This window comes from Agelaius tricolor, unplaced genomic scaffold (assembly GCF_023055355.1).
Source record: "Agelaius tricolor isolate 1412-34295 unplaced genomic scaffold, bAgeTri1.0.p SCAF_41, whole genome shotgun sequence".
NCBI lineage: Eukaryota > Metazoa > Chordata > Aves > Passeriformes > Icteridae > Agelaius > Agelaius tricolor.
The window spans coordinates 716,289-731,254 of NW_027269301.1; the positions used below are offsets into that span (position 1 = coordinate 716,289).

Here is a 14,966-nt window from a genome sequence, read left to right on the forward strand (position 1 = left end):
AGGGCACTCAGCACAAGGCTGGTTGTGTTATCCCAGTGCTTTTGAACCCTAAGGGCACTCAGCACAGGGCTGGGTGGGTGTCCTGGGCACCAGCCCAGCTCTGGAGCTGGGAGCTGAGCCCTGGGTGGGTGTCCTGGGCAGCCAGCCCAGCTCTGGAGCTGGGAGCTGAGCCCTGGATGGTCCCAGGGACAGCAGTGGCACTCAGTGGGCAGGCTGGCCACCAGTGCAGCTGTGCCAGGAGGTCAGACTGGGTGGCCTTTAGGGATCCCTTCCAAGCCATTCAGTGATTCCATCCCAGCTGTGCTCCTAACCGGGGGGGGAGCAGAGTTACACCCCCATCCCTCCTGTGACCCCCTGTGTGCATCCCCGTGCCCCCCACCCCTGTGGGGGCTGGCAGAGCCCGTGCCAGCCCTGAGGGTGCTGGGGTTCCTGGGCACACCCGTGTGACTGCGTGTTGTTGGTCTGTTCCAGCACTCGGGGATTAATAGCTCAGATGCGGAGGTGCTGACCCTGTACAATGTGACAGAGGCCGAGAGCGGGGAGTATGTTTGTAAGGTTTCCAATTATATTGGAGAGGCCAACCAGTCTGCGTGGCTCACAGTCACCAGGCCCCTGGCCACAGGTAACACGAGGAATGCCTGGCGGTGGAAGACAAAACTCTGGGCTCTCCTGTTTCTGCTGTTTCTGGTGCAACAACCATGGAAAAATACCCGGTGGGGCTGGCTGTGCTCTGTGTGTGTGTCCCAGTGTCCTGCTGTCTGTCCTTTGTGCTGCCCTCCCCATCATGCACACAGCAGGTGCCTGCTGGGTCTGGTGTCACCCTGATTTTTTAAGATTTTTCTAAGCCTTCTGATGTTCATATTCTTGTAGCAAACTTTCTCACATGCTTTCTGTAAATAACTCACTGTTTTGTATTCTTTTATGGAAAAAGAGAATTTGATAGACAGTTGTGGGAACCTGGGTCTCTGAGGGTGTGCTGGTGTTCTCAGGGGTCTTAGGATCAGAAGGCTAGCTAAGAATAGAAAAAGAATGATAACAAAGGCTAGCTATTCTTTTCTAAGAGTAGAAAAAGAATAATAACAAAGGGTTAATGAAAAAGAATGATAACTGAGGGTGTGACGGTGTTCACAGGGGTCTTAGGATGAGGGAAGAGACGAGGATCTGACTCCATGTTTCAGAAGGCTGGTTTGTTATTTTATGATATATATTATATTAAAACTATACTAAAAGAATAGAAGAAAGGAAGAAGAATAGAAGAAAGGATTTCATCAGAAGGCTGGCTGAGAATAGAAAAGGAAGAATGATAACAAAAGCTTGTGTCTCGGACAGAGTCCGAGACAGCTGGGCTGTGATTGGCCATTAATTAGAAACAACCACATGAGCCCAATCCCAGATCCACCTGTTGCATCCCACAGCAGCAGATAACCATTGGTTACATTTTGTTCCTGAGGCCTCTCAGCTTCTCAGGAGGAAAAATCCTAAGGAAAGGATTTTTCAGAAAATATCACGGCTGCACTGCAGTTTATACAAGAAACTGATGGTAACGAATTATTTTTGCAAAACAATGCTGTGAGATCTTCAGCAAGCAAGAGAGATGAGTTTTCAGGTTTATATCTTACCTGCAAAGCCAAACTTTCAGTGCTGCAGTAGCCCTTAATACAATATCTACATGAGGCTGCTGCCATCAGGCCAGTCCAGGCACCCCAGACTGGCACCGTGCTGCATCCCCTGTCTGTGCTGCCCTCCTGCCACCATCCCCTTGTCTGTGTCGTGTCCCTGTGCTCCCATCCCTGTCCAGCCAGCCCTGCAGAGGTGATTTCTCCATGCAGCCCATCACCAGCATGCTCGGATGGGCAGGACTCCCCGTCTGGTGGAGGGTTTTATTTAACAGCATCTCCCTAGGTCGGCCGGGATGAGTGGTCATCCTGAGGGTCTCTCGTCTCTGCAGTGGTCTCTGTCTGCTCCCCGGGGGTCTGGCAAATGAGACTGGGCTCTCCCTCCTCTCTGGCCTCCTCCCAGAAGATCTCATGTCGTTTGCTTCTCCGTTTTTTTGCTTCCATTTTTTCCCTTCCAGACGGCTGGCGTTAACACGACAGACAAAGAAATGGAAGTGCTTCACTTAAGGAATGTCTCATTTGAGGATGCTGGGGAGTATACATGTTTGGCGGGTAATTCTATTGGGATCTCCCATCACTCTGCATGGTTGACAGTTCTCGAAGGTATATACTCCTCTTCCTTTCCTCCCTCCTTTCCAATGTATGCATTGTGGTCCGGGAGAGAGCCCTCCCCAGCCCCTTCCCTGGCTCAGCTGGGCTGCCCTGCAGCTGGGGCAGTGTCCCCAGTGTCCCCCAGTGTCCCCTGGCTCTGTGCCCCCCTCCACCCCAGCTGGGGTCTGCCCCTGCTCTCTCCCTGGCCCAGGCAATGCATACCTGGGGTGCTTAACCAGGGCTGGCTCCACTGGAGCAGGACGGTCTCACACCCCCAGGCCAGGCCAGTGCTGCCATTCAGGGGGTCCAGGGGGGGTTTGGGGGTGCTGGCAGTGCTGCCCTTCCCTGCCAGGGCCTGGCCTTGCCCTGTGGTGTGGGACTGTCCAGGGCTGTGTGTGCCTGCCCTGTGGGGATGGCTGCCCCGTGCCCATTGATGCTGCTGCTGGCTATCAATGAGGGACCAAAGCCTGATAACAGCTGTGGGAAAGCTTTTGGGGTGCTGCTGTGTGCTCCTTGCTTCCCAGCCAAAACTTTCCCAGTTATCAGCCACTGCTTTGTCAGCCGGGTGTGCTCAGAGGTGGGGCAGGAATCTTCAGCTCCCTCTTACACCTCTCTCTGAGGCTCTGCTCTCTGGGGGTGCACAAGGTGGACTGGCAGCCCCTTCCTGCCAGATTCACCACGGACCAGGCACAGGGCAGCGGGCTCTGAGCTGTCCAGGGCTCCAACACCCCCTCAGCCACCAGGGCAGGGTCTGTGGGTCCCTTCTCCCAGCAGCCCAGGCTCCCCACAGCAGGTCATTGCCACTGGAGTGCCCCTGGCTGCATTGCATTAAATAAAAAAAATTTGCTTATTTTCTAAAAAAAAAACCCGACAAAATAAAAATTCTCCAAAACAGAAATCCATTTAAATTTAAGTGAAATGTACATTTTTAAGTTAAATCTGTAGTTAGAAAACATGACTATTTAGCCTGACTACAAAAACCTAAGCTCAAAAAAACTACTTTGGTGAAAAACAGGAATTAAAAAAAAAGAGACAAAGAGTGATAAAAAAAGACAGAAAGACAATGAAAGCAAGTCAACCTGACCTAAAAATTCTTTCTAATAAAGAACTAACAGCAAATGTCATGCAAAATTCGTAAAAATGAATATATAAACCCATTGTAAAATTGCATGCATATATATTTAAAAGAAAAATTTAAAAAAACCCTGAAATTCCCAAAAGTATGCATGTCTTTTAAAGAGAATAATTTCCACATAATTTCCACATGCATCCAGCAATGTAATAACCATACCAGTTTTACAACTTCCACAAAGTTGTAAAGTTTTTAGTCATCTCCGCAAAACAACCTGTCCCCAAAGGTGCCCATGGTGCCACATCCCTGTGGGGTGACCCAGGCCCTGTCCCCTCACTTTGTACCTGTCCCATTTGACCACCCTGTGGCAAAGGCATGGGGGTGATGAGCTGGGGCTGCTTGCTCACCTTCCCTGCAAGGGTTGGGGGGCAGCCCCCAGTCCCTGCTGCACCAAGGTCCCCACTGAGCTTGGGGACGAGCCAGGGGCTCCCCAGTGCCACTCCCTGGACCTGCAGCTCCCAAATGTGGGCAGAGCAGAGCAGCTGGGACAGACACCTGTCCCCAGAGTGGTGCCACATCCCTGTGGGGTGACCCAGGCCATGTCCCCCCACTTCATACCTGTCCCATTTGACCACATCCCGCCCTGGGCTGCCTGCAGAGTGGCAAAGGCATTGCTTGGCTGTGGGGGTGATGAGCTGGGGGTGCTTGCACACCTTCCCTGCAAGGGTTGGGGGGCAGCCCCCAGTCCCTGCTGCACCAAGGTCCCCACTGAGCTTGGGGACGAGCCAGGGGCTCCCCAGTGCCACTCCCTGGGGCCTGGTGGGTGCTAACAAAAACCCCCTGTTCACGCTGACCCAGCTATTGAAGACACCCCAGCCATGATGACATCTCCCTTCTACCTGGAGATCATCATCTACTGCATCGGAGCCTTCCTCATCTCCTGCATGGTGGTGACCATCATCATCTACAAGCTGAAGAGCACCACCAAGAAGACAGATTTCAACAGCCAGCTGGCCGTGCACAAGCTGGCCAAGAGCATCCCCCTGCGCAGACAGGTAACAGAAAGTAGAGAGGGGGTTTGTTTGCACCTACTGCCTCTCCTGGAGCCCAGGGGACATGGGGGAGGAGGGATGGGAAAGAGCTGGGACCATCTCACCCTGCTGCATGTGCCACCCCCTCCAGCCTGTGCCCACCTGGCTGTGCCTCTGATGGCGGCACAGTGAGCGCAGCTCCCCCTCATCCCTCCCCTGATGGGGCTCATGAGGAGAACCAGGAGGATTTGCAGCAGGTTAAGGTTTGAGCAGAGTGTGGGACACACTGAGGAGATGGGAGAGCTCCCAGGCTGTGCATTTTTGGGCTGCAGCATGATGGAGAATAATTAAAAGCTCCACAGAGGGGAGCAGCACTGCTGGGCACACGGGCAGGGTGGGCAGGGGGCTGCAGGCAGGGCAGGTGCTGTTACAGGAGCCTCCTCGAGCCAGGTCTAATAAGATTTCAGAGGTCTATAACACACCCAAGATAGCTCAGCTGCCCTTAGATGCATAAAAATCAGCAGGATGCCTTCTGGTGCAGTGTTGGAAACAGAAAGGTTTAATAAAAGGCAAAATAACAAATAGAGAAAAACCGAGCCAGGTGTAGGAGGTAAAACACCTCACAAAAGGGATTAGTTTCTTTGTTCACTTCTTTTTCTAATTAATTGCTCAGGCAGGACTTTTTGGCTCCTGTGCAATTGGGTATCCTTAAGTTTGAGGTGAAGTCCCCCAGGTCCTATGAGGTGTCTTTTTACCCAGTTGAGGAGAGAAACTTCTGGGCTTCTCTCCTTTTTGAGGGGACAAAGGAGAATTTTGTCAGTCTGTCAACAGCCAGCACATCCCTGTACAAGACTTTGTGGCTCCTGTGCAATTAGCTATCCTGAAGTGTAGCATCCTTAAGTGTAATATCCTTAAGTGTAGTATCTTTAAGTTTGAGTCCCCTAGGTCCTATGAGATGGTTTTTTCACCTAATCCAGGAGAGAAAATTCTGGGTTTCTTTCCTTTTTGAGGGGATAGTTTTGTCACTCCTTTAAGGATACAGAGAATAGTTTTGTCACTCCTTCAAGGGTACAGAGGATAGTTTTGTCACTCCTTTAAGGGGACAGAAGATAGTTTTGTCACTCCTTCAAGGGGACAAAGGATAGTTTTCTCACTCCTTCAAGGGTACAGAGGATAGTTTTGTCATTTCTGTAATAGGACAAAGGATACTTTTGTCACTCCATCAACAGGGAGCACTCTTCTATAGGGTGCCAATGCTCCCATCACCATTTCCCCCACCTCGGGGGCAGCCAGCCACGGGCTGGGCATTGCATGAAGGTAACCCACGTCCCCCCTGCAGGTGTCAGCCGACTCCAGCTCGTCCATGAACTCGGGAGTGATGCTGGTGAGGCCCTCACGCCTCTCCTCCAGCGGCACCCCCATGCTGGCTGGTGTCTCTGAGTACGAGCTGCCCGAGGATCCACGCTGGGAGCTGCCCCGGGACAGGTGAGCCCAGCACCCCAGAGTGTTGGGAAGGATGAGAGTTTGACAAAAAAGTCTCACACAGATCTGTGTGCTTAGCAGAAAGATTTCTAGATGTTGAGTCTGATGAAAGAATAGAGATGGAAGCAAGTTTTGATATAGAAAAAAAGAATTGCTGAGCCACTCAAAGAAGTAAAGAGTATGTTAGTTAGAAAGAGTTTTTATGACTCAGAGCAAAAGATAAACCCACCCCAAAAAAGAAGATGTTTTTACCAAGCAGGAAGATAGCACAGGGAAACAAGTCAGCAAAGTTGCGAGTAGGAAAAAAGTCTCAGAATTTTCTACTGCTAGAAGACTGAAAAACAACTTCTAGCTTAAACTGTAATGTACTGACTGTGAGTGACTGGAGAACAGTAACATGAATATGGTAATTATAGTAGTTATGATAGGCTGTAGATAAAAGTTAAGGTATAGATTGGTTCTACTGCATTAAGATGCTCAGCAAAGAAAAGTAAATAATGCAATGTAACCAAAAGAAAAGTAAATAATGCATTGTAACCAAAAGAAAAGTATAGAATGCATTGTAACCAAAACCAAAGGGTGTCCAGGCCTGCCTGCAGCTGGAGCTGACAGCTGTGGGCACAGCTCTGTCACCCATGCCCCTGGACTGCTGTAACCGCTTAGATGGAATAAACTGCATTTTGGAGAGCTGCCTGGAGTCCCACATCTCTCATTTAAGCTCTTACACTGGAGGATGCTGCTGGTGCTGCTGGTGCCCAGAGCATCCTGCTGCCCTGCTGCATCAGGTGTAGGAGCAATGGGGGTAGGATGGTCAGGATGGACGGAGATAAGAGATTTTTTAAGCCAGGTTTTGGAATTTGGGGTTTATTGTAAAGGGCCTGGGTGCAGGGCACTGCTGGGAGCTGCCAGGCACAGATCAGAGCAGGACTGAGAGAAGAGAGGGGGAGAGAGGATGAGAGAGAAAAGGTAAGAGGGTAAGAGAGCAAAAGCGTAAGAGAGTAAAAGGGGTAAGAATGCAAGAGCATAAGAGGAGTAAAAGGGGTAAGAGAGCAAGGTTCCTGTTCTAATACAATCAGTCTTCTAATGTGTTGAATATTCTGATTCTCACCAACCAATCTAGTACAAGACACAAATCCTATAGCATTTACATGCAGCCTGTAAGAATCACTACATCACCATCCTGTGTTCCATTTTAAACCCTACAAACTCCTCTTTGGGCCCCTTCTGCCAAGCTGGCAGGGTCTGCTCTGACCCTTGGGGCTGTCTGCAAGCAGAGGGTGTTGTTCCATCAAAAGGGGATCACCTTCAGCCAGCCACACCATTGTTTTCCAGTTGTTCAGTAACTGAGGGATCTCAAAGCTTGCTTTCATTTCAATCTCACTTATAGTTTCTATATTCTCAAAATCCTTTGCCAGACAATCAGATTGATAAGGCTTTCCTGTTCCATCTTCCCCAACAATTGGGGTCTTCTCCCTGCAGGCTGATCCTGGGCAAGCCCCTGGGAGAAGGATGCTTCGGGCAGGTGGTGCTGGCAGAAGCCATCGGCCTGGACAAGGACAAGCCCAACCGTGTGACCAAGGTGGCGGTGAAGATGCTCAAGTGTGAGTGGCAGCAAAAATGTCTTAGCAAAATGATGCTAGAGAAGGAATTTAAGGGGACAGAATGTAATTAACTGACTGCAGTGTGGTGGTGTTTGCAGGGGGCTTAGGGTGAGGGAAGAGATGAGGATCTGACTCCATGTTTCAGAAGGCTTGATTTATTATTTTATTATATATATTATATTAAAACTATACTAAAAGAATAGAAGCAGGGACTTAATCAGAAGGCTGGCTAAGAATAGAAAAAGAAGGAATGATAACAAAGGTTTGTGGCTTGGACAGAAAGTCTGAGCCAGCTGGACTGTGATTGGCCATTAATTAGAAACAACCACATGAGCCCAATCCCAGATGCACCTGTTGCATTCCACAGCAGCAGATAACCATTGCTTACATTTTGTTCCTGAGGCCTCTCAGCTTCTCAGGGGAAAAAATCCCAAGGAAAGGATTTTTCAGTAAATATCACGGCTACACAGCAGTTTATACAAGAAACTGATGGTAACAAATTATTCTTGCAAAACAGTGCTGTGAGATCTTTAGCAAGCAAGAGAGATGAGTTTTCAGGTTTATATCTTACCTGCAAAGCCAAACTTTCAGTGCTGCAGTAGCCCTTAATACAATACTAGATAGAGATAACTGTCAGTATTTATAAGATGCAGTTGCTCACAAAACTCACAGCTCACCAACAGCTGTGGGTGCAGTGCTGGGATGGGGAAGGGGGGTTTGGTGGGATGGGGAGCCCAGCAGCTGGGCCTGGGGCATGCACCCTTCCTGTGGTGCTGTTCACAGGGGTCCTAGGACAAGGGAAGAGATGAGAATCTTGACTCCATGTTTCAGAAGGCTGATTTATTATTTTATGATTTATATTATATTAAAAGAAAATTACATATTAAAATTATACTGGCATGATGTCACAGCCCTGGCTGGGGTCTGTAGTGTGCAGCCCAGCCTGGCACCCCCTAAGTGCTGCCTTCTCCACTTCAGCCGACGCCACAGAGAAGGACTTGTCTGACCTCATCTCCGAGATGGAGATGATGAAGATGATTGGCAAGCACAAGAACATCATCAACCTGCTGGGAGCCTGCACGCAGGACGGTGAGGAGGGGAGGAGGTGTCCCCTGTGCCACCCCTCCAGCTGCTGTCCCCTGGAGGGGCTGGCCTGGCAGCCCTGCTCCTCGTTCTCATCCCACCATCCCCTCAGGACCCCTGTATGTGATTGTGGAATATGCCAGCAAGGGCAACCTCCGGGAGTACCTGCAGGCGCGGCGGCCCCCGGGCATGGAGTACTGCTACAACCCCGCCCGTGTCCCCGAGGAGCAGCTCTCCTTCAAGGACCTGGTCTCCTGTGCCTACCAGGTGGCACGGGGCATGGAGTACCTGGCCTCCAAGAAGGTGAGGAGCTCCCAGGAGGTTGTGGTGGGATGGGGAGCCCAGCAGCTGGGCCTGGGGCATGCACCCTTCCCTCCCTGCCCGTCCCTCGCAGGGGTCACAGGACAAGGGAAGAGATGGGAATCTTGACTCCATGTTTCAGAATGCTGATTCATTATTTTATGGTGTATATATTATATTAAAAGAAAATTTAATATCATATATATATCATAAAACAATATATGATATATTAAAATATATTATATTAAAACATAATAATTTTATTATATAGTATATATAATAAATTATATATAATTACTATAATAAATATAAATTATAAATAATAAATCTTTATAGATTATAAATAATAACAATTATTATATATTATTACTATCATATAATATAAAATATAATTATTATAATATAATATATTAAAACTTAATAATAAAAATTATTCTAAAAGAATAGAGAAGGGATTTCATCAGAAGGCTGATTTATTATTTTATGATACGTATTGTATTAAAAGAAAATTATATATTAAAACTCTACTAAAAGAAGAGAGAAAGGATTTCATCAGAAGGCTTGAAAGGAAAGGAATAGAATGGAATGATAATAAAATCTTGTGACTGACCAGAGAGTCCGAGCCAGCTGGGCTGTGATTGGCCATTAATTAGAAACATCCACATGAGACCAATCCCAGATGCACCTGTTGCATTCCACAGCAGCAGATAATCAATGTTTACATTTCGCTTCTGAGGCCTCTCAGCTTCTCAGGAGAAAAAATCCTAATGATAAAGGAATTTTCATAAAATATGTCCGTGACATGTCCCATCATGGGGAACCCTCTGGTGCTGAGAGCCCTGTGCTTGGTCAAATCCTAATGAAAGGCTTTCAAAAAACCCTAATGATAAAGGAATTTTCTTAAAATATGTCCGTGACACGTCCCATCATGGGGAACCCTCTGGTGCTGAGAGCCCTGTGCTTGGTCAGTGCATCCACAGGGACCTGGCAGCCAGGAACGTGCTGGTGACAGAGGACAACGTGATGAAGATCGCTGACTTCGGGCTGGCCCGTGACATCCACCACATCGATTACTACAAGAAGACCACAAATGTGAGTGCTGTGCCAGGGGTTCTGCAGGGTGGGGAGGCTCCAGTCGGTGCTGGGAATGCCCCAGGCGTGCAGGGCTCAGGTTCCCTCACAGCCACTGTGGGTTTTGTGCTCCAGGGTCGCCTGCCAGTGAAGTGGATGGCCCCCGAGGCTCTCTTTGACAGAATCTACACCCACCAGAGTGACGTGTGAGTAGGGGCTGCTGGGGACATGCATGGATGGGATCTGCCTTGGTTTAATGGAATTCCAATTGGTGCCAGCCAACCAAACATTTTGAATCCAAATTGTGTTTGGTGCTGGGACTCATTTATCCTGCAGAGTGAATCGATGCTATGGGTGCTGTTCCTCCCAGCAAAGCAGCCTCTCACTGAGGCCCAGCAGGGTGTCAGCACCCTGGTCCCTCAGCATCTGCCCTGTGTTCCCAGGTGGTCCTTTGGGGTGCTGCTGTGGGAGATTTTCACACTGGGTGGGTCACCCTACCCTGGTGTGCCCGTTGAGGAGCTCTTCAAGCTGCTGAAGGAAGGTCACAGGATGGACAAGCCCAGCAACTGCACCAACGAGCTGTGAGTGGCATGGGGAAGAGGGGTTTGAAGTCTCTGAGTGCCATTGCTGGGTGCAGAGCGTGGGCTGGGCCATGGAGGGTGGCAGGCAGATGTTTGGAGTTACAGTCCCAGCCCTGCAAAACCATCAAACAGATTTGCAATAATGAGCATCTCCCTGGACAGGAGGGAATCCCAGCACAGGGAGCAGCCCAGACTGTGTCCATCCTCTGCCCTGGGTGGTGAGGGCAGGCAGGAGAGTTTCCCTTCCTTGCACATGGGGGATCACCCTGGAGTAGCATCTGCCCTGGCCATGGGTCCAGCCTGGGCACAGGGACACCGGGCACACATTCCTGGTGCTTCTCTGCTCCTGTGGGTCAGGGTCCCCAGGCTGAGCCCCTTCCTGGCCTGCCCTCACAGGTACATGATGATGAGGGATTGCTGGCACGCCGTCCCTTCCCAGAGACCCACCTTCAAGCAGCTGGTGGAAGACCTGGACAGGATCGTGGCCATGACCTCCAACCAGGTAGGAGAGGTGGCACCTGGCTGAGGGGCTCTCCCTGGGGGCTGCCCTGTCCCTTCCTGAGCCTGGCACTGGGGGTTTTGCCTGGACCTGTCCATGCCTCTGGATCAGTACTCCCCTGGCTTCCTGGGGTCAGTAGGAGAGGTGGCACCTGGGTGAGGCTCTGCCCTGTCCCTTTCTGAGCCTGGCACTGGGGTTTGTCCCTGCCAGGAGTAGGATCAGGGTCAGTAGGAGAGGTGGCAGTGGTGGCACATGCATGAGGCTCTGCCCTGTCACCTCCTGAGCCTGGCACTGGGGTTTGTCCCTCCAGGAGTACCTGGACCTGTCCATGGCTTCCCAGGGTCTGTAGGAGAGGTGGCACTGGTGGCACCTGGGTGAGGCTCTCCCTGGGGGCTGCTTTGTCCTTTCCTGAGCCTGGCACTGGGGTTTGTCCCTGCCAGGAGTTTGTCCATGCCTCTGGATCAGTACTCCTCTGGTTCCTGGGCTCAGTAGGAGAAGTGGCACCTATGTGAGGCTCTGCCCTGTCCCTTTCTGAGCCTGTGACTGGGGTTTGTCCCTCCAGGAGTACCTGGACCTGTCCATGCCTCTGGACCAGTACTCCCCCGGCTTCCCGGACACGCGCAGCTCCACCTGCTCCTCGGGAGAGGACTCGGTGTTCTCCCACGACCCGCTCCCGGATGAGCCCTGCCTCCCCAAGCTCCCCCCTCAGCACAGCAATGGTGGACTGAAGCGACACTGAGGGTGGCACTGCCAGGGCTGCCCCGCCGGGCCGTGCCCGTGGACGCTGCCTGCACAGCCTGGTTGTGCTCGGCTGGTGCAGAAAGGGTTCAGAGACATCTGTAGCATCTCAACATAACCAAAACCACCCAGCTCCTCCTGCCTCTCGTGTCAGCTCTGCACAGCCCAAAGGCTCCAGGGTTTCCGTGGCCTTTCCTCCTGTTTTTAAACCTCTTTTCCGTCAGTTCTGTGCTGGAGAGTTCCCACTTGGCTGAGCTGAAATCCTCTCCTGTGGGCAATGCGTGGCCAAAGAGCCCAGCCAGGCATCCTGGGGTGGCACAGCCTGGTCAGGCACAGGAGCTGGGCTGGTGTGCCCCCAGGAGAACCTGGTGAGCTGGGAGCAGCACCCAGCTCCTGCAGCTGCACAAGGGGGGAGCCTTGGTGTGCCAGGAGCCTCAGTGGTGTGCTGGGAGCCTCACTGGTGTGCCAGGACCATCACTGGTGTGCTGGGAGCCTCACTGGTGTGCCAGGACCCTGACTGGTGTGCCAGGACCCTGACTGGTGTGCCAGGACCCTCATTGGTGTTCTGTAACCATCACTGGTGTGCCAGGAGCCTCACAGGTGTGCCAGGAGCCTCACTGGTGTTCTGTAACCATCACTGGTGTGCCAGGACCATCACTGGTGTGCCAGGACCCTGACTGGTGTGCCAGGAGCCTCACTGATGTTCTGTAACCATCACTGGTGTGCCAGGAGCCTCAGTGGTGTGCTGGGAGCCTCACTGGTGTGCCAGGAGCCTCACTGATGTTCTGTAACCATCACTGGTGTGCCAGGACCATCACTGGTGTGCTGGGAGTCTCACTGGTGTGCCAGGAGCCTCACTGGAGTGCCAGGACCCTGACTGGTGTGCCAGGAGCCTTACTGGTGTTCTGTAACCATCACTGGTGTGCTGGGAGCCTCATTGGTGTGCCAGTAGCCTCATTGGTGTTCTGTAACCATCACATGTGCACCAGGAGCCTCACTGGTGTGCCAGGACCCTCACCAATGTGCCAGGACCCTCATTGGTGTGCCAGGACCCTCATTGGTGTGCTGGGAGCCTCACTGGTGTGCCATGAGCCTCATTGGTATTTTGTGACCCTGACTGGTGTGCCAGGAGCCTCCCTGGCGTTCTGTAACCATCACTGGTGTGCCAGGACCATCACTGGTGTTCTGTAACCATCACTGGTGTGCCAGGAGCCTCCCTGGTGTTCTGTAACCATCACTGGTGTGCCAGGAGCCTCCCTGGTGTTCTGTAACCATCACTGGTGTGCCAGGAGCCTCCCTGGGACCCTCAGCACGCCAGGACCCTCATGGTGTGGGGCTCCCTCCTGCCCAGGATGCCCCCAGGCCACAGGACCAGCACGCGTGGGCTTTGCTGAGCCAGGCCTGGCACACCCAGGGCAGGAGCCCTGCACTGCTCAGAGGTGACTGAACCCACCTGTGCTAAACCCAGAGTCCCATGTACATAACGAAAAATATGTATAAATATGAATATATATTTACATGTCTTTTTAAAAAGGGTTGTTACCAGAGATATACCAGTTTGGTAGGAAGGTACTAGTGGCTGGTAGATATCAGTTGCTATATATAAAAAAAAAAAAAAAGTCATATATTTTGCTATTTTTGCTGGTTTTATTTTTTTAAATTATGTTCTAAACCTATTTCAGTTTAGGTCCCCTCGATAAGAATTTGCTGCTGCTGCTTCAGTTTTATATGGGGTTGTATTAAACAACAATAATAAGAAGAATAATAATAATGTGTCGATGATGCCTTTTGGGAATCCATTGTCATTACGTGCCTGGCCTTGCCCTGGCCCCGGGGAGGGAGGGAGGGAAGGAGGGAAGGAAGGAGGGGGCTGCCCTTGCCCCCCATCCCCTGCCCTGGGGGGAGCTCCGGGCAGTGCCCAGCTCGGTGCCAACCCCACCAGTGCCTTACCTGGGAGGGGGGAGCATCCTCACATCCTCATCCTCACATCCTCACATCCTCACATCCTCACATCCTCATCCTCACATCCTCACATCCTCACATCCTCACATCCTCACCCCAGCTCTGTGCTCCCCCTGCAGTCCCACGGACAGACAGACAGACAGGGCACTCCCTGAAATCCTCCCTCCCACCCCTCCCTGCCGCCGGTGCCAGGCCGCTGTTACTTGAAAAGTTTTATTTTGCCTTTGTACGGAGAAATATTATTTGTTGTAAACTCTTCCTGTAATGAAATTCTGGAATTCTTGTAATTATTAAAAGACTTTAACCACCCTTACATCTCCCTTGGGTGGGGAGGGGGGTGATGGGGAGGGGACTCTGGGTGCTCCAGCTCATCCAGGCAGCACTTTGGGAAGGTGATGCTCAGCTGCTTTTGGGGGAATTCTGTTTTTCACGGCTCCAGCGCTTCCCATAAAAATCTTCCAGCACCCTGCACTCCACATGGGCCTGGATAGGGTGTGGGAGGTGGCTGGCCATGCATGGAGGGAGGGTGAGAGGGGCTGCCAGCCCCTCCAGAGCCTTTAAATGGTTAAACTGAGGCAGCTGAAGCAGCTGCAGCATCACCGGGGCCTCCCCGGCCTTTTTAAACCTTTTTAAATGTGTCTGCTTGTTGCTGTTTCCCGGTGTAAATTAAATCGATCAGCTGCACTCTGCCCACCCCCCACCCCCTTTAAATTAAGTAGAGCTTTTAATCAAGTGATTTATGTTGAATTTGCGGGCCTGGATTAAAGTGGCAGCCCAGGCTGGGGGCCGGGCTGGGGGGCTCCATAAATCACAGCTCTCTTGGCACAGGGAGAGCTGGAGTTGGTGTTTACATCATCCCAAACTGCGGCTCTCACCGGCTCCTGCTCATTTCCTGGGGTTACCAGGAGGGCAATTAAATATGATAATAAGCAGAGCAGCTGCAGCAGAGCTGCTGGTGCTGCCTGGCTGGGCTGGGGAAGGGCCATGTACAGCTGGGTGCCCCCTGCACTCCATGGGGACACAGCATGGGGGGTCCCTGGGGTGTCCCCTGCACTCTGTGGGGACATGGGGACACAGCATGGAGGGTCCCAGGGTGCTGCCCTGGCTGGTGCCCAGCAAAAAACACCCACCTGGTGCTCCCTGCCAGGCTGGGGAGGGGGCACATGCAGCTGGGTGCCCCCTGCACTCCATGGGGACACAGCATGGGGGGTCCCTGGGGTGTCCCCTGCACTCTGTGGGGACACATGGAGGGTCCCTGGGGTGCTGCCCTTGCTGGTGACCATTAGAAACCACCCACCTGGTGCTCCCTGGCAGGCTGGGGAGGGGGCACATGCAGCTG

General features: G+C 51.7%; 1 protein-coding gene across 3 annotated transcripts in view; it reads left to right on the forward strand.

Moving 5' to 3' along the window:
* Positions 1-13,936, forward strand: part of FGFR1 (fibroblast growth factor receptor 1) — a 34,762-nt gene extending 20,826 nt beyond the window's left edge. Inside the window, exons 8-18 of one of the 3 annotated variants that reach the window (XM_071454833.1) lie at positions 2,075-2,219; positions 4,138-4,340; positions 5,650-5,795; positions 7,272-7,393; positions 8,372-8,482; positions 8,589-8,779; positions 9,746-9,868; positions 9,983-10,053; positions 10,291-10,428; positions 10,825-10,930; positions 11,238-11,330. In XM_071454833.1, the coding sequence (XP_071310934.1) occupies positions 2,075-2,219; positions 4,138-4,340; positions 5,650-5,795; positions 7,272-7,393; positions 8,372-8,482; positions 8,589-8,779; positions 9,746-9,868; positions 9,983-10,053; positions 10,291-10,428; positions 10,825-10,930; positions 11,238-11,276 (1,395 nt within the window). In that variant the 3' untranslated portion in view covers positions 11,277-11,330. Of the gene's footprint in view, positions 1-2,074; positions 2,220-4,137; positions 4,341-5,649; positions 5,796-7,271; positions 7,394-8,371; positions 8,483-8,588; positions 8,780-9,745; positions 9,869-9,982; positions 10,054-10,290; positions 10,429-10,824; positions 10,931-11,237; positions 11,331-11,489 lie in introns of those variants that run through there. The other 2 variants (XM_071454831.1, XM_071454832.1) reach the window with 2 other exon arrangements.
* Positions 13,937-14,966: the final 1,030 nt, after the last annotated feature.